This window comes from Cyprinus carpio, chromosome A9 (genome assembly GCF_018340385.1).
Source record: "Cyprinus carpio isolate SPL01 chromosome A9, ASM1834038v1, whole genome shotgun sequence".
NCBI classification, from domain to species: domain Eukaryota; kingdom Metazoa; phylum Chordata; class Actinopteri; order Cypriniformes; family Cyprinidae; genus Cyprinus; species Cyprinus carpio.
In genome coordinates this window covers 32278091-32297374 of record NC_056580.1, presented here as the reverse complement: position 1 = coordinate 32297374, position 19284 = coordinate 32278091, and the positions used below count along the sequence as shown (strand labels likewise).

General features: G+C 35.7%; 2 protein-coding genes across 2 annotated transcripts; both read left to right on the top strand.

Moving 5' to 3' along the window:
- Positions 1 to 2451: 2451 nt before the first annotated feature.
- On the top strand, positions 2452 to 5734 carry LOC109095035 (spermine oxidase-like). The gene is made up of 3 exons (XM_042764442.1): positions 2452 to 3971; positions 4334 to 4517; positions 5073 to 5734. Exons 1-3 carry the CDS (start codon positions 2782 to 2784, stop codon positions 5190 to 5192), a joined length of 1494 nt encoding a protein of 497 aa, XP_042620376.1. The 5' UTR covers positions 2452 to 2781; the 3' UTR covers positions 5193 to 5734.
- Positions 5735 to 6089: 355 nt separating this feature from the next.
- LOC109093473 (dnaJ homolog subfamily C member 10-like) lies at positions 6090 to 19281 on the top strand. Its single transcript, XM_042764441.1, is given in 24 exon segments — positions 6090 to 6234; positions 6875 to 7156; positions 7245 to 7410; positions 7524 to 7574; positions 8205 to 8287; positions 8394 to 8525; positions 8860 to 8953; positions 9659 to 9736; positions 9835 to 9878; positions 10019 to 10150; positions 10762 to 10851; positions 11052 to 11162; positions 11456 to 11570; positions 12420 to 12547; positions 12804 to 12920; positions 13984 to 14085; positions 14182 to 14337; positions 15282 to 15415; positions 15501 to 15554; positions 15917 to 16064; positions 17923 to 17955; positions 17957 to 18055; positions 18143 to 18253; positions 18970 to 19281. Coding segments are annotated over 23 exon segments (2388 nt in total). The 5' UTR covers positions 6090 to 6234; positions 6875 to 6958; the 3' UTR covers positions 18982 to 19281.
- The last annotated feature ends 3 nt before the right edge of the window (positions 19282 to 19284 follow it).

The following is a 19284-nucleotide window of genomic DNA, read 5'->3' as shown; positions in this document are numbered from 1 at the left end:
TTATAGATCATGACATACTCATAGATAGATTACAAAACTATACAGGTATCCAAGGGCAGGCTTTAAGATGGTTTAGATCCTACCTGTCCGAACGCTACCACTTTGTTTATTTAAATGGGGAGTCATCTCATTTATCACCAGTAAAATATGGAGTGCCACAAGGATCTGTCCTAGGTCCTCTGCTATTTTCAATATACATGTTGCCCCTTGGTAATATCATTAGAAAATACGGGATTAGTTTTCCACTGTTATGCTGATGATACTCAACTATATATCTCAACAAGACCAGGTGAAACTTCTAAATTATCTAAGCTAACTGAGTGAGTTAAAAATGTAAAAGATTGGATGACCAATATTTTTCTCCTATTAAATTCAGATAAGACAGAGATATTACTTATTGGACCAGAAAACATTACACAGAATCTCGTAGATTCCAATTTGCAACTAGATGGATGTACTGTTACTTCCTCTACTGTAAAAAATCTGGGTGTTATATTAGACAGCAACTTGGCTTTTGAAAATCATATTTCCCATGTTACAAAAACAGCATTCTTCCATCTTAGAAACATTGCCAAGCTACGAAACATGTTATCTGTTCCTGATGCAGAAAAGCTAGTTCATGCATTCATGACCTCTAGACTGGACTGTTGTAATGCACTTCTAGGTGGTTGTCCTGCATCCTCAATAAACAAGCTACAGGTAGTCCAAAATGCAGCGGCTAGAGTCCTTACCAGGTCAAGAAAATATGATCATATTGCCCCAATTTTACAGTCTCTGCACTGGCTACCTATTAAGTCCCGTATCAGTTACAAAATATTATTACTTACTTATAAGGCCCTTAATGGCTTAGCTCCTGCGTACCTAACTAGTCTTCTATCACGCTACAATCCATCACGCTCCCTAAGGTCACAAAATGCTGGACTTTTGATAGTACCTAGGACAGCAAAGTCCACTAAAGGAGGTAGAGCTTTTTCGCATTTGGCTCTCAAACTCTGGAATAGCCTTCCTGATAATGTTCGGGGTTCAAACATACTTCCTCTGTTTAAATCTAGATTAAAAACACACCTTTTTGGCCAAGCATTCAAATAATGCATCTCATAATTTTGCACTGCAGTTATATCTGATCAATGGCGCATTATTATTCTTTAGCTTGGGTTAAACTAATTAATTTTACTTGGCTGGAACAGTAGCTACGCTAATTATGTCTCTATTTGTTTCTCTGTTTTGCCACGGGATGTAACTAGGATTTACACAAGCTCCAGTCTGGATCCAGAACACCTGAGAAGAGATGATGCCTACCCCTCAGAGGACCTCAGATGATGCTAACCCAGAGACAACATACAGAACTACCACATTTTGCTCTAAGTTTGATTGCATAATTGCTGTTAATAGTGTTAATCGTCTGTTTTTTTACATCTTTTAATGATTTTTCGGAACATTTCTGCCGTATACACATAAACTGACAGTCACCACTGATAAGATAATACTAAATATTGTAGAAACTTACTTTTCTGTAAAGTTGCTTTGCAATGATTTGTATCATAAAAAGCGCTATACAAATAAACTTGAATTGAATTGAATTGAATTGAAATATATACGTGAGAAACAGTGCAAACACAAGCTTTTTGTGGTGGTTGTAATGGCTGCAGCAAACTTCAGATGGCGTTCATGAGGTAAATACAGACGGTGTGTATTTTCCTGTTTTGTGGCGTCCTGCGTGTTTGGTGTGTTATTTTCGTTTAATTAGTCGTTTTCGTTGGTTTTTCTGTTTGGAGATGTTATAGTTGTTTAGAGGTTTTCGAAGTATATAAAACTTTTATAAACGGTTCATGCAATTAGGGCGAAATCACTTTTACCTCAGGACGCACAGGTGACCAAAAAGTATAACTTTAGTTTACTAGCGCCATCTAACGCCATCAGTACGTAATTCACTAAAAATATTTTCGTTGTTATCTGTATTTTATCCCCAAATAATAATAATAATAATAATAATAATAAATATTATGCTTGCTAAAAAGTATTTTATTTTCAAGTGTCTTTTAAAGGGCTTACGTTTAGAATTTTCCATTAAAAAGAAGTTTCCTGTGGCAGATTTGCATGTGTGTAAATCTCAAACAGGTACTCCATAATTTTTCCATTCATAAAAACTTTACCACTACTGAAATTAACAGCACAGCGAATGTACATATTACATAAAAACAAGATAGAAAAGTATGAATATTATTTTATACGTGTATTTTATCTATTTATTTTGTTAGTTTTGAATATTATTTTATACGTGTATTTTATTTATTTATTTAGTTATTTAGTAAGTTAGTTGTTTGGTTTGGGGGGTAGGACCAAGTGTCATTAAAAAATAAAAATCTATTTCGTTTATTTTTTTATTTTTTTATTTTTAATTGTTAACAGACATTTATTTTGAAGTTCAGATTTGCAAAAAAATAAAAATTACTGTCGCTGTCTTCACACTCATTATATTGAGGTAGAAGTATAAAAAAATACCGTGTGTTAAATCGTTTGATCATCCTGCAATCTTAAAAGTGCGAACGAGAGAACGTCATGCTGCGTAGGCTACTATAGAATGTAAATCTTCATCTGCCATTGGATGTCCCATGATCGCCTGATTATGTAAATAATGATATATTGTATGGACTACAAAGGTCAGGCTTTACAGGTTTCTAAGCACAGGTACATAAGGAGCCTCTTTCAGAGCATAGTGCACTACTCTCTTATCACCTGTGTAAGTTTTTATGTGAGAGTTGTTTCAACAAAGCAGCGAGAATGAGCTCTTGTACTGGACCACAAGATGCCAAAGTTGTAATCGTAGGTTCAGGTTTTGCAGGGTTGGCCGCTGCAGCTACGCTGGTGAAGGCAGGATTTGAACATGTCCTGGTTCTTGAGGCGAAGGAAAGAATTGGAGGTCGAGTGCACACCACTAAGCCCTTCACAGAGAACGTCATTGAAGTTGGAGCGAACTGGATCCATGGACAGAAAGGAAACCCCCTGTTCAAGATTGCGAAAGAGGAGAACCTGCTATCCGAGGGACCCTCTGCGTCCAAAAACATGTGCCTGCCCCGTTCTGTAACCCCCCGAGATTACTTTTTCAAAGAAGATGGGAAGCAGGTCGCCAAAACGGCTGTAGATCAGGTATGTTTGCACTTCAGCAAGCTCACCGACAAAGCTTTTGATGATGAACTTGAGCGCAAGCACAGGAAACTAACTCTTGGTGCTTATCTGGATGACGCCTTTGGTGAATTTCCTCTAGCGGCGACAGAAGACGGCCAGCAAGTTTTTGAGTGGTGCAAGAGGACTGAATGCACAGACGAGGCTTGCTCTAGCCTCTACGAGGTGTCTGCATCCCAAATTAGCAATTACACTGCTTTAGAGGGAGGGTTTTTTAACACTTTGGGACCCGGTGGCTATCGAGCAGTCTTAGATGTTCTCCTGAAAGATCTACCTTCAGGAACCATCCAGTGTAGTGCACCTGTCAAGAGCATCCGATGGGACTTGATCCGAAAAGGCCATTGTGAAGAGCAAAGGTATCCTGTTCAGGTCGTTTGTGACAATGGACAGAGCTTTGAGGCAGACCATGTGATTATCACCGTTTCTCTGGGGGTCCTCAAAGACAAAGCCACGGCAATGTTCGATCCACCCTTACCGAAAAAAAAGCTGTCTGCAATTGAGAACCTTGGCTTCGGGGTAGTGGACAAAATCTTCTTGTTTTTTGAGAAGAGTTTCTGGCCCGATGACTGTGCCGGGGTTCAGATGGTGTGGAAAGAGGGGCCTGAAGATAAAGATGTTTATGAGTCTCTGTCTGAAGGAGACGCCTGGAAAAAGTCGTGGTTTAAGAAGATCACCGGTTTTGATACAGTGGCCCGTCATCCAACAGCTCTGTGTGGCTGGATCACAGGGAGGGAAGCACTGTATATGGAGAATCTCCAGGACAGTGAAATAGGAGATATCTGCGTGAGGTATGGAAACATATGATGAAATTTAGTCACATATTGCTGTTTAATAGACTCGCCAATTAATTAGCAATATTTGGCCATACACACACAGTTGCAATCAAAATTATTCATCCCCCTTGACCTGCAAGGCATTATATATAATAATGTGAACACCCATTATCCCATTATTATAGGGGTTAATATATTTAGAGTAGACTACAGTGTAAAAACAAACATTGTGATTATCAATATTATAATAATATTATGTTATCAAGCCACTGTGGGCAGTTTTGCAAAGAAGAGTGAGATGCATGTGTTGGCCGAAATATATGGTTATAGGCAAATTGCAGTAATAATGCTGACAAACTCTGTTCTTGTCTTTAAAGGTTGCTCAGGTCTTTCACAGGCTGGTCAGTGCCAGAGGTCTCAAAGACGCTGGTCTCCAGATGGGGCTCTGATTCTCACGTCCAGGGCTCCTACACATTTATTCCTGAAGGTGTTGATGGAGTGAAAGCACACAAGGCATTAGCATCACCTCTTCCTCCTAAAGATAAATGCAGAGGGAGGAAGGTAATAACCTCCTAATAACTAGTTTAATTGTTTGAATATTTATATGCATTTAATTTTGATCTATATAGTACAAAATGGAATCTTTTGTAGAATTGGATATCTATTTTGTTATTCATTAACTGATGATTATTACAAACAAACTGCTATGTATTAGCCAGTGTTATTTTACTATTATTTATTATATATTATTGTATTTATTAATATTTATAGTTTTTATTTATTAGTTTTTTATTTAATATTTTATTTTATATTTGTATATATTCTATTTAGATTCATTTTTTTTATTATATAAGTTTAAGTTTTAGTAATTTTAGTACTTCAACTAATTTTATAACAGTTAGCTGCCAAGGCAACATTTCTAAAAGTTTGTCTTTTAACTTTTATATTTTATTTCAGTTTTTTTTTATCATTTTATTTTTTACAATAACAACACTGATATCCACATATCCTGATGTAAATTGCCATAGTGTAAAAGATAATCAGCAGATTGCATTTGACAAAATCAAGCAGTGATGAGGTTAATAACTAAATGATTTTCTGTCTCTTTGTTTTTGGCACCTTCAGCTGTTGTTTGCTGGTGAAGCTACACATGTGAACTTCTACACCACGACCCACGGAGCATATCTCACAGGGGTCAGAGAAGCAGAAAGACTCATGAGCTATTACGCTGATTGAGCATACAGTCCCAATGAGAGAACAACCTATACTTTGGTTTCATTACGTTTTATGAATGTGTAACATTTTATAGACCTCCTCTCACACCTACAGACTTACACAAGTTTGGTGTTTAAACGACCTAAAGGTTGTTTCCAGCTGCCTGCCAAACATCATTAACTGTGAGTGTTTACATCCAGCTGGTCACGGTACCATGCATATCTCTGTCCTGTTAATTGTTAAACATAACTGTGATGTACGTGTAGTACTGATGGAGAAATACTCTTTCTCAATCTCAAAGAAAATGAAAGATGATTGCATTCATTGAAGTAAATGAATTAAATGAAGTAAACAGGTAGATCTTAATCTGTGATATGCCTACAATGCCCACAGCTACTATGCAGCATGACCTATGACCATTTAAAATTGATCAACATAAAATGTAAAGAACATTTGATTTTGTTCACAGTTGTATGCAGTGACAGTGCCTTGATTTAAATGAATTGTTTATCCAGGAATATCTATATTTGATCATTTATATGAATAAACTACTGCAAATCAAACGAGTGGACATTCTTTTTCATTCCTTATTATTACTGTTTTCCTTATTTATTAGTATTTAGAATAATAAAAAGTCATCAAAACTATAAAAATAGCATGTATGGGGATTGGGGAGTATGCAATCACCAATGAAAATGAAAAAATTAAAGTTCTCTTATATTTGAGCTTCTTTGTCATATTAGATGACTTGTTAATTGCATTTAATAGATTGCACTTTCAATAAAACATTCGCAACTGGTTTGTCAAATGTGTTTAAGCTCAGTTTTCATTGCATTTACACGGTTCACACCAGAAGGCGTCACCAGTGGCGCTTCGAAACAGAATCATTTTGCAAAGCAAAAAGTAGTTATATTTAACACTTTTATTTTGAAAAATCACGTACTTCCGGGAGTTGAATGTTCTCTCGGTCGCTTGCTTCACGCTGCTGCAGACACACACCGGTGATTCAGAAGCTCAAGCATTAGATGAGGACTGGAAAGTAAGAAAGAATATTTAAAAATAGGTGAGACATTATACACACTGTCTCGTAATAAATGTTCTAATGTTACTTACATTTATCTCTGCGATTCGCTTGTGGACTTCGAGCAAAAGTTTATGACTGGAATGCAATATTAGTCGAATAACCCAACAGTTTGTGATCTGCAATCTCACATTTAACGTTCACTACCAAACGAAAATGGATTAAAATCATTAAGGTTTGGATCCAAATGTACACTGAGCTGTTTTAGTAAACCGACGAGTCTCGTATTAGTTCACCCCGAGCTGATCTCATTACACACAACTACTAAAACTGTTCAGACATCATCAGGGCAACTTGCGAAGAAGATATTATACATGTTATCTGTGTTTTATATAATTGTGCATATGAGAACTAAGCACGTGTATTGTAACGTTACATATAAAATACGTTTAAGTTGTTAAACGTCCACGTAATTGAGCTGCCTTTATGCTATATATATATATATATATATATTAGTATGAGCTATTTATGAATATGATGATAATAGAGTGATGTTAATTTGATCAGAGATGGCCTGAGAAAGTCGCTCCGCCCTCTGTAAACATCTACGTGTTCATTTCCAATAGCACCAGAGTTGAGCTCTCTTCCCTTTCTTTTTCACTCTCTTGTCATCACTCACAAGGTGTTTCCATTGATCATCACACTCCTGTGAGCAGTTCTCCAACCTCGGATCGCTCAAGACCTGCACCAGCACCAGCCTTCGACGATGGAGATGTCCCAGAATCACCGGAGAACCTCTAGGACATCGTTTCTGTTTGCTTTCATCGCAGCATGGCTTTTCCTAACCATTTCCTCTGATGAAGATTACTACAAGCTGCTAGGCATTTCAAAAGAGGCCGGCACTCGTGAGATCCGGCAGGCTTTCAAAAAGCTTGCTCTCACAATGCATCCGGATAAAAACCCAGTGAGTAGCTTCATGATGGCGCAGCAGCCAGACGTATGCGTGTTCCTTCATTTGTGACACTCTGAGCACGCTTCCATTGTCTCTTTAGAATGACGCGACGGCCCACGAGAAGTTCTTGAAGATCAATCGGGCCTACGAGGTGTTGAAGGACGAGGACTTGAGGAAGAAATACGACAAGTATGGAGAGAAGGGCCTGCAGGATGAACAGCAAGGAGGAAGATATGAAAGCTGGAACTATTACAGATATGATTTTGGTAATTCGGTTCTCTGTGTCATGTTCTGTGTAACAATACAACACTAAATAAACAGGAAGATGTGTGGTGCTTATCTTTATACTGGAGGAAAACCATGCAATGGTGTTTTTCAGGAATTTATGACGAGGATGCAGAGATTACTACACTAGACCGAGGGGACTTTGGTAGGTGATGATCTTAAATCACCCAGATTATGCACTTATACTGGATCTGTAGACAAACAGAAAAAGCATTTTGAATGTTGGATTGAATCTCACAAAATCATGTTCAGGTCGTATTATACCCCAAAATCAAAAGACAAAAAAGTTAAACTTTGCATAAAGTCATTTTTATTTTTTCATTGTGAGCACATTTTCCCCTAAATTTTATAAAGTAATAGCGCTTTATAAATATTTCTATAATAATTATAATAATAATTAAAATAATTTTGTAATAGTTTTTTTGTAATATATATTTACACACACATATATACATATATATATATATATACATATGCATATGCATATATACATATATATTACATGGCTTTAATTAGTTAGCGAGACTAATTAATTATTACTGTATGAGAATTGGAGGGGAAAATGTGCTTTATATTACTAAAAAAAAGAATTTTATTTATTTAGTTTTTTTTTTTTTTTACATTTGGTGTGAAAATATGAAGTCAGGTGTCTTTAAACCCACCAATCACCTCTTCTTAGCTGATCTGGTAGTATTCAAATAGAGCCCTAACTTGTTTTGGGTTTTTTTTTTCCAGTGGTGGAGTGTTGTGACACCAGTTTTGTCTTTTTCCACAGATGCAGCTGTAAATTCTGGCGAGGTCTGGTTTGTGAATTTCTATTTCCCACGCTGCTCGCACTGCCACGATCTTGCCCCCACGGTGCGTAACTCTGTTTTCTCCTTCTCTTAGTCACTTCCTCTTCGCACATGCTAGGATTGTTAAAGTTTCTGTAGGTTATATGACTGACGTGTGATGCACCCCATAGTGGCGGGAGTTTGCTAAGGAAATGGACGGCGTGATTCGGATCGGTGCTGTGAACTGCGGTGATAATGGCATGTTGTGCCGTAGTAAAGGCATCAACAGCTACCCCAGCCTCTATGTGTTCAGAGCGGGAATGGTGAGAGCATTCTGCTTTTATCAGCATATAATACATAGGCCTGGTTTCATAGACAGGGCTTAGCCTAAACCAGGATTAAGCCATAGTTCAATTAGGACATTTAAGTAATTTTTATAAACATGCCTTAGAAAAATGCATTACTGGTGTTCATCTTAAGACAAAACAAAGGCACTGGCATGTTTTAGGATCAGTCAGTGCAAGTTTATTTCAGTTGAAACAGCTCAGATTTGCATTTTAGTCTAGGACTAGGCTGAAGCCTTGTCTGTGAAACCAGGGGTAATGTATGTTTAATGTCTGTAGACATCCTAAAATCTAAATATAATTGTGCCAACAGAAGCCAGAGAAATACTATGGCGACAGAACAAAATCAAGCCTCACCACGTTTGCAATGCAGTTTGTGAAGAGCAAAGTGACAGAACTATGGCAAGGTATTTAATTTTAGTATGACCATTTACATTTCATTTTCTTTAAATCTAGAAATTAAAACATTTTTCTGAGTTTATGCTGTCATTAAAGCAAAAGGTAGCTGTACTAAATAATAAATTAATTCTAATGTTTCAGTCCAATTTTTCACTTAAATTGTTAAATTGAAAAAAGGTGTATTTATTAAGGGAAATACTTGTCTGTGCCTACTTTTTCCTTTTTCTGTTGTTTGGTGTAACGATAACATTTTAGATTCTTCTGTAACATTAGTGCTGTCAAATTAATTATTCGCAATTAATTGCATCCAAAATAAAAGTTTGTGTTTACATAATATGTGTGTGTACTGTGTATATTATTATTATTATATTTAAATATACACACATACATGTATATATTTAAGAAATATAAGTAATATATATTTGTATTTATAAATAATAAGTAATATATAAATATGAATTCTATATAGATATATATATTTCTTAAATATGTTATTAATTGTAAAATTAATTCTTATATATATTTATTTATTTTTTTGCATTTTGTCATTTTTTTCATTAAAGTTTAAGCATTATTTTAATAAAAGTTTAAGTAATGCAAAAAAAATCTATTTTTGTAAAATTTATACGAAGTATTAATGTTATAAGTATTTTCTATTGTACTGCCTTTGATTTATGTTGAAAACTGTATGTAAAATGAATGTTAATTTTCAGGGAACGTTTTCAGCGAGATTGATCGGGCGTTTGCAGAAAGAATCGGCTGGTTGATAAATTTCTGCACAGACACTGGGGGTGAGACATCTTCTAAAGCTTAATGTTAGAAATGCAAAACCCACAATCACTCTTGCTTTATCCTTTAAGCCTTTTTCCCCCCCCTTTTTTTTTTACAGATTGTCTGGAATCTCAGACAAGGCGGAAGCTTGCTGGAATGTTGGTAAGCATTAAGCTGATCATGTTTCACCAAATTCAATTCCAGTGTCACGTGTCTTAAACAAAGAATTTAATAACAGATGTTATTGTCTTGTGAGCATGAATGAACATTGTAACCTCCCCTTCCCTTGTTTCTCTCTACAGGACGGTCTGGTCAATGTAGGGTGGATGGATTGCTCCAAACAGGCAGATCTGTGTGACAGCTTTGAGATCACCACTAGCACTACTGCCGTCTTTCCCCCTGGCAGCTCTCTCGCTCAGAAAGGCAGTGTATTGGTGGGGATCTTATTTTTAAATATGCATCCTGTCCAATTGTAGTAGTTCTTGAAGAAATAGTTCACCCAAAAATAAACATTTGCTGAAAATGTACAGTACTAACCTTTAGGTCATCCTAGATGTAAAGGAGTTTGTTTCTTAATTGCAACAGATTTGGAGAAATTTAGCATCACATCACTTGCCCACCAATGGATCCTCTGCAGTGAATGGGTGCCGTCAGAATGAGAGTCCAAACAGCTGATAAAAACAAGCGAAAAGCTGTGTGGTCGGCTAGTGGCTTACGGCTAGTATACAAGTCCTCTATCCATAATATTGCTTCCTCCAGTGAAAAAGTTGTCTTATTTGAATCAGGTGAGAAATATGCACAAATCAAACACTGTTTACAAGCAAAATCAGCTGTTTGGACTCAATCTGTCACCCATTCACTGCAGAGGATCCATTGGTGAGCAAGTGATGTAATGCTAATTTTCTCCATATTTGTTCTGATGAAGAAACAAACCCATCCTCAGGGTGGGTATATTCCCAGCAAATTTAATTTTTGGGGTGAGCTATTCTTTTAATTGTCCCAATCTCATGCACTGGTTTTCACTTTAATTTGATGAACCTTGCAGTTTATCCAGAGTTTGGATACTAAAGAAATATATGCACAAGTGTTGCAGCATCTGCCTGACCTGGAGATTCTTACAAAGAGCAGCTTTGAGGTAAGACTCCAAGTGACTTTATCATGAACATCATATGTTTGCCCTTGTTCTGTACCACACCCAGCACTACCTGCAGTACCACTGTTTACACAGTAACTGACATGCTGGATAAAATATGATAACGTGGCATAAAATGTCATTAAAGACATCCTTCTTATTTTTAATGATGTATGTTTTTTTTTCTGACTTTGTCATTTCAGCATAAATTGGCTCATCACCGATGGCTCATCAGTTTCTCCTTTGGACATAATGATTTGGCATCACATGAATATAAAAAACTCAAAGCTCTTCTGAAGGACTCTCACATACAGGTGCTTGATTATATTATATTACTATATTATTATAAATAGTTCATATGACTTATGAAATTCTAAGTGTTTTGAAGCTGTAAGTTTTCGTATGGCTTCAGACAACTTTTGGAAGGTAGGACTGCTTTACAGTACTTTTATGATGCTTTTGCCTATTTTTTTTGAGGCCAACATGAGATCAAGTAAAACAACAGAACTTTTGCTTTATAATATTGTTTTACACAGTAGGCAGGTCATATAACTTCTGGTATATGGTGCTGTTGTGTTAGATTAATTGCGTTTATTTGTTTGCACAGGTGGGGAAGGTGGACTGTATCACAGATTCAGAGCTGTGTGCTTCTTTATATATACAGAAGCCCTGTGTGGCGGTTTTTAAAGGAGTTGGAATTCATGATTTTGAGATTCACCATGGTGAGTCTGGGAGAGCTTTAGTAAGACTAAATATTCTGCATTTAAATAACAAAACAAGTGCTTTTTAACCATCTGCATGAATATCTTGAACTAAATATGTTAATGCTTATTTATACTTCCAAACAAGCATAAGAACAATTTGTGCTGTCAAAAAAATTATTGCATATGAAGAGGAAAATCATACATGCTACCATTCAAAAGTTTGGGGTTGGTAAGATTTTTTGTCTTTCCTGTTCAAGAAGGCTGCATTTATTTGATCAAAAATGCAATAAAAACAGTAATATTAAAAAAAAGTATTACAATTTAAAATAACTGTTTTCTATTTTAATACATTAATTTATTCCTGTGATCAAAGCTGAATTTTCAGCATCATTACTGCAGTCTTCAGTGTCACATGATCCTTCAGAAATTATTCTAATATGCTGAATTACTGCTCAAGAAACATTTCTTCTTCTTATCAATGTTGAAAACAGTTGTGCTGCTTAATATTTTTATAGAAGCTGTGATAAATTTTTTTTTAGAAAGTTCAAAATAGAATTGTTTGTTACGTTATAAATGTCTTCACCATCACTTTTGATCAATTTAATGCATCCTTTCTGAATAAATGTCTTTCTGACCCCAGACTGTAGTGTAGTAAGTAAAGGTCAAGTGTGGTTGACCCTCACACCCTGAATGGCTAAAAAATGGCTTTTAAAGTTCTCCACTGCAGGAAACCAGCATCAGAGGGTTAAAATACACTTTGGATCAGCCAGTTACACTACAACCTGTAAACTTTGCATCTAAATTGATGAAATTTAGTTTGGTATTGGTCTAAGTTCTGATGCCAGTTACTCTGTGTTAAATCTCCAGGTAAGGACGTCCTGTACAATGTTGCAGCCTTTGCAAAAGAGAGTGTGAATGCCCATGTCACCACACTGAGGCCTGAGAACTTCCCTAGCCATGAGAAAGAGCCCTGGCTGGTTGATTTCTTTGCTCCTGTGAGTTGTTACATCTAAACTTCTCTGTTAAACCTCTGTTGAAGCCTCTGTTTGAACACTAATGATTATCTGCTTAGCACATACTTACATTGCCATGGTAACTTCCTGCCGATGGTTGATTCATCAGGCTGAGAAGGGTAAGAAATGATCTGCGGAGGCAAGCACTGTGAAATTACTGAAATTCATTTTCATTTGCATCCGTGTTCAAAATTTGGTTTCATTAAAAGTCATTATGGGTAATTATTCTGTTCTACAGTGGTGTCCACCATGCCGAGCTCTTCTCCCTGAGCTGAGAAAAGCCTCCATCCAGCTCTTTGGACAGCTGAAGTTTGGGACTCTGGACTGTACCGTGCACGAGACGCTCTGCAATATGGTACTGAGATATTCACCCTCGTTCAAATGTTGCAGAATTGACAGTTGATTGGCCATGATGACTCACATTTGAAGCTGATGGCATCATGTGCTCTGCATCTCTAGAGTTTTAATGTGGTTTTCTGTTGAGTGTGTTCTTAATAGGGATTCAGATCCTCGTTAGCTTCCTGTCTTAATTACCAGATCTGTTAATAGAACCCTCGTAAAACCACAGGAAGCCACAGCATCTGACTAGTATCTTACATTCTCTTCATATAGCTTAAAAGTGGTGTCATTTCTGCACCACTAACAGCAAAATGAACATAATAACTGATGTTTATAATAATGATTGTAACAGTAAAATAATTATTACTATTATTGATAATGATTATGGTAATAATCTATATTATTAAAATAATTGATTATTTTTACTGTTATAGTAATTATATGTAACAGTGTACAGATCTGTTTACAGAAGCATCGTAATCTTATGCAACAGGAAACCATAGCATTTGTGGTTATTACTTTCTCTTCATATTCTCTTAAAGGTGAAGTGTGTCATTTCTGCAGCACTAAATACTTAATAATAATTGTTTTTATAATATAATGATTATAATAATAAGAATTATAATTAGTTTATCAATTAATTAAATAATGTAATAATAATAAATTATTAGTAATTATTATTGTCTTTATCATGATTAATTCACCAATTCATCATATTGTTAAAATTTTCATATTTATTATTATTATTAGCAATACTTATGTTAACTGTGTAAGGATCTGTTTACAGAAGTATCATAAAAGCTTCTGAACCTTTGCAACATAGCAAACCATAGCATTTGACTTGTGTGTTTACTTATGTGCTACGAGTAAAGCGTGCCATTTCTGCAGCAAAACTAATAATAATAATAATCTTGCATTATACTGACAAAGAGATCCTGCCTCACACTGCCTTTGACTGTTTATATTTAACTTAGCATTATTTTAGACTTTTTGATTCGACATAAATAAGCAGATTTTACCCGAGTGTGAATGTTCAGGTGAGAGCTGCTTCTCATCTCTTGCGTCTTTCCCTTCTTCAGCACAACATTCATGCATATCCAACAACTGTAATCTTCAACAAGTCCAGCATCCATGAGTATGAAGGCCATCACTCTGCAGACGGCATCCTGGAGTTTATAGAGGTGAGGCACAGATTAGTTACATTCATTCATACCCTCATTCATAATCCACACAGTATACGCACATTATCTGTTATAAGATGATTGTGTGTTCTGCAGGACCTGGTGAACCCTGTGGTGGTGACTTTGACCCCAGAGTCATTCCAGGAGCTGGTGAAGAGACGCAAGTCTTCAGAGACGTGGATGGTGGATTTCTACGCTCCGTGGTGTGGCCCCTGCCAGGCTCTGCTGCCAGAGTGGAGGAGAATGGCACGGGTATCTGCTCTCATATATTCAACTGACACTCCATCTCAGTGTTTAAGTTTCACCTTTCTTCCTTGTTATTACAGCTTTAACTTGTTATAACTGGCTGTCGACAAATGTTTGATTTAATAATGATGTGTGATTCCTTGTGCACTTTAAATTCAATTACTTTTCAATTCCTAATTTTGCAAAATCTAGAAATGCCGTGAAACAAATTACATTTGAGAAACTGTGCATGTAACAAAGTGCAATGAAAAAAAGCTCAAAATCTAAAAGATCATCATTCATACAAAGGTTAAACCGTTTTAAATTCCGAATATTCAAATGAAATACAGCTTTAATACCACTAACTATAATATTAGTCATTATTATTATAGTTATTGAATATATTCTATATTGATTATATATATATATATATACATACATATATATATACACATATATATAAATTAATATATATATATTTGTGTGTGTGTGTGTATGTATATATATATATATATATATATATATATATATATATATATATATATATATATATATGTATATTATATATATATATATGTATATGTGTGTATGTATGTAATTACATAATTAGATTTTTTTTTTTTATTATTATGATTTGGATAAAATCTCATAGTATGCTCACATTCAATATACAGTTCATATACAGTTTTTATTCTTATTTCAGCTTTAGTTTATTTTAGTACATTGGCACTATAATAACAATAATAACCCTGTTACTCATCATTTTAAATATGCAATATTTGTTTTGCAAAGCCTTATTAAAGAAACTCAATTTAAATGTTCCCAAGTTCTGTGTGAATAAATGACTTTTTGTGTATCTGTATTAAGCTTACACTTTACATGAGGAAAAAAAAAGAAGACAAATCATTTATTGCAGTTTTTTGACACTTAATGTCATGATGGTGACAGCCCTGTTGCTGTGTCTGTTCTAGATGCTGAGTGGGATTGTAAACGTGGGAACGGTCGACTGCCAGAAACACCACTCATTCTGCCAGGGTGAGGATGTGCGCGCTTACCCAGAGATCCGCCTGTTTCCTCAGAACAGTAATCGGAGAGAGCAGTACCAGTGCGTGTTTCCTACATTCTGTAACTCAAACACAATTACACACACCAGTACGACAAATTCAGTGCTCCCCTCTCATTGTTAACAGGAGCTACAATGGATGGCACCGGGATGCCTTTTCCCTCAAGTCTTGGGCCTTGAGGTAAGTCGGAATATTTCTCACAATTTGAACTATTTTACTGATAGTTTTCAGTATTTGCATCATGCAGATAGCTCCCTTCACACAAAACACACGATAGACTTGACTCGACTGATTTTAGTAGTTTTAGCTTGTGGCTAAAAGCTTAAAATAAAAAACACCACAATAATAAATGGTGTGGTAGGCTTTTTTTATGTGAGTTGTTGGTAGTCGTTATTTTGTTGGAAATGTGAGTGTGTAAGTGTCTCCACATGTGGTGTTTTAAATATGTGTATTTTTTTTTTATTTATTTTGGATGCTGTCTATGTAGGCAGAGCTGTTTTACATTTTGTACCCTCTAACCAATCGGACTCATCTGTCCATAGCTCTCTGCCTCGTTCCTCAGTGGATCTGTCACCCGAGGACTTTAAGAGAAAGGTTTTGGGAGGCAAGGATCACTGGGTGTTGGATTTCTATGCCCCATGGTGTGGCCCATGCCAGCAATTCGCCCCTGAGTTTGAAGTTCTTGCCAGGGTAAGACTTTTTATTAGGACAGATTTGTGACGACATCAGCTGGTGTTTGCAATGTTTCTAACTTTTTTCTCAAAGATTTCTGCTGCCTTGCAAGCATTGGCGTTTCCTTCAGGAAATGCAAATATAGATGCAAATGATCTTTTAACAGCTGGAGTAAAGATACAGTGTTTCAGCCAATCACATTCATTCTTTTCTTTTTAATGCTGCCAAGCAGTTTTTCGATGTGTACTGTGGAGGCCAAAAGTCTGCTATAAATAATCATGTTAACTGTTTCCCCGCCACTGACGAGTTATCTTGTCTTTTAGAAGATGACGCTTCCCCGCCATTAATGAGTTTTTACAGCTTTTTGTGTTTTCACTGTAATACACTTGGGGACACTATTACACATCTTCTGAACGAGTACAAAACCTCCCAGACAAAAACATGTGAACAGGACAGAAAAACTAGCGATCTCTTATGTAAACAGATGCATATGATAAATAATGTGATCATCAGCAATAGACAGCATATAAATGAAAACTGCATAATGTTACAGAGTAAAATGATGATCCAGGAAGTGGTATATGGCTGTGCAAGATTTGGAGGTGTTGAAGGAAGCGATTTACTGGATTTATGCTTTGATAATCATGCTAAATATTATCCAGATGTAGTTTTTGATAAAAATATGATTATCACCTTTTTGCTCAAAATTATACATTTTTATGAAACCTACCTATATTCAAGTGTTGATTAAAAAAAGAATGCTTTAAGCTAGAATAAAACAGATTTTTTTTGTTTAAAAGTAGAGTCTCGTAATCTTTATTTTGGTGTATTGCATATTCATACAGAAAAAATATACTGTAGGCCATCAAATTTTAGTGAAAATCATCAAAATCGCTGGCAACTTTCTTCAAAAATGCTGGCGGGGAAAGAGTTAAACAGCAGAATTTCTGGTGGAAAACTACATTACCTATGATTCTGCAAATAAATTTTAACAATTAGAGAACTGTGGCAAGCAAATCCTGACAAAATAACACTTGTGCACCCTTCTACTCATAAAATGACATAATAATCATTCCTAATATCACTACCTAAAAAAAAAAAAAAAAAAAAAAAAACAGAATATATAGTGCTTTATGTTAAGTACAATGTCTTTTTGTCCAGTTTTCACATTTGTTTGATTCATGAAAATGTTTGTAATATTGTGATTCACCTCGTAGCTGGAATATTTGGTTTTTGGCTTATAGCGCTTCAACTAAGACATCTTTAAAATCACAATGGAAAAAATGAATGGGAAAAATACTTCTGGAACCATGTTTGTACTTGTTTGCACACATGCACTTTTTGTAGTCCTGTGTATCTGTGTAATCTTATCTGTCCTCCTCTTAGTTCTAATTGAATTCCTACTGCTAGTTCTTGTTTTTATTTACATTTTAATCTAATTTCATTTGTGTTGTCATATACAGTCTTGTAGTCTGGTGTTGCTTTTATGTAGCATCATGGTCCTTGAAGAATGCGGTTTCATTTACATGCTTTATATGGTCAAAATTACAAAAAAAACGATTGTGGCTGACTCAAGGCTGCTGAAAAAAGTGGGTGGGCACGGTTGGATCATTCTCAAATCATGCTGAGAACATGATCATCAGGTTTTGTTCACGTCAGCTCAGAACTGCTGTCATTAAAGAAAAAAAGCGATTCAGTTAGACTTTTTCACTCTCTAGTGCTGTGCATTTGCAATTAAAAATGCAATTTAAAAAGTGCAGTTGTATTAATAAAAAATAAAAAAAGCAACACATGGCTTTTGACTAGCTTCAGTCAGTGCAGGTGCTGTGATCATGAATAATTCAGCAGCATCAGTCACCTGTTCCTCCTCCCGCAGATGATGAAGGGAACTGTGCGAGCTGGCAAAGTGACAGTGTCAAGCACACCACCACAGACACTGCCAGAGCGCCGGGGTCAAGGCTACGAAAAGGTTAAGTGTCCGATTCTACCCCCACCTGGGCACCACACGGGTACGACACAACTGCTGGCCATCATATTGCTCCGAGTTATTTCTGTACATATTCTAACCGATACCTTTATGTCCCAACCTGTTTCAGCGAGATCAAGGAGGAGAGCATATCAACAGCAGAGACGCCACAGTCATCGCAGACATTCTCAGACAGCGACTCCAGCAGCTAGCATTACAGGGGAAGTCCTCCAAACCTAAAGTAAGTTACAATAGGTCTCTAATGCTTACCAAGGCAGCATTTATTAAAATGACAGTAAAAGCTATTTTAAAATGACTGTTTTCTGTTTTATTATATTTTATAAAATGTAATTTATTTCTGGGATGGCAAAGGTGAATTTTTAGCATCACTACTCCAGTTTTCAGTGTCACATGATCCTTCAGAAATCATTCTAATATGCTGATTTACTGCTCAATTATTGTTGGTACTTATTAATAATGGTTATTATTATGACTTTTTTTTTTTTTTTTTTTTTTGGTATTTACTTGTTGACTTTGGAAATATCTTGCATTTATTGAACTTTTTTTTTTTTTTTTTTTTTTTAACGTTAACAGTGGATTTCCTTAAATGTAAAATATATATATATATAGATTATATATATATATATATAATATATATTTATATATATATCTATATATATATATATAAATATACATAAATATAAATAAATGTAAAATATTAATTAATATATTATTGATTGAGTTTGCTGCCTTTACTGTAAATCCAGCTCAGAGCAGCTTGGTTAACAATAAATGCAACAAACTCAATCTTTGCATGTGCTGTGAGTTTAATGTGAAAAAACAAGAGCATTATTGTGAAACCGTTTGCAATATTTTGTTTTCCTGATTATTGGAAGCCAGAATCCTAATTGGAAATAAAATGAATCAACAGCATCTTTTTTGTTTACTTCCCTATAGGATGAACTATAGGACACATCTTGCGATCCTCAGAAGCTGTTGTATGTGAAACGGTGAGAGTGATGGGAGAAAACGCACACTCATGAACTCAATTTGATGAGCGTGAGAGATTTGAGTTTGTTTACTGCCAAATGGACTGTAGAAAGGAGCAGCTTCACCTCAGCTAGTTAAGAGGATGGAATCAGGCCTCAACGAACACCTCTCAATGTGTTACTGATGCAGAAGAGGTCACCACAGTGCAATTTTTTATGACTTTCTGTAATCTATGAATGTACGGTCACGTAGCGTCTTCATTTCCTCACACAGACTGTATTT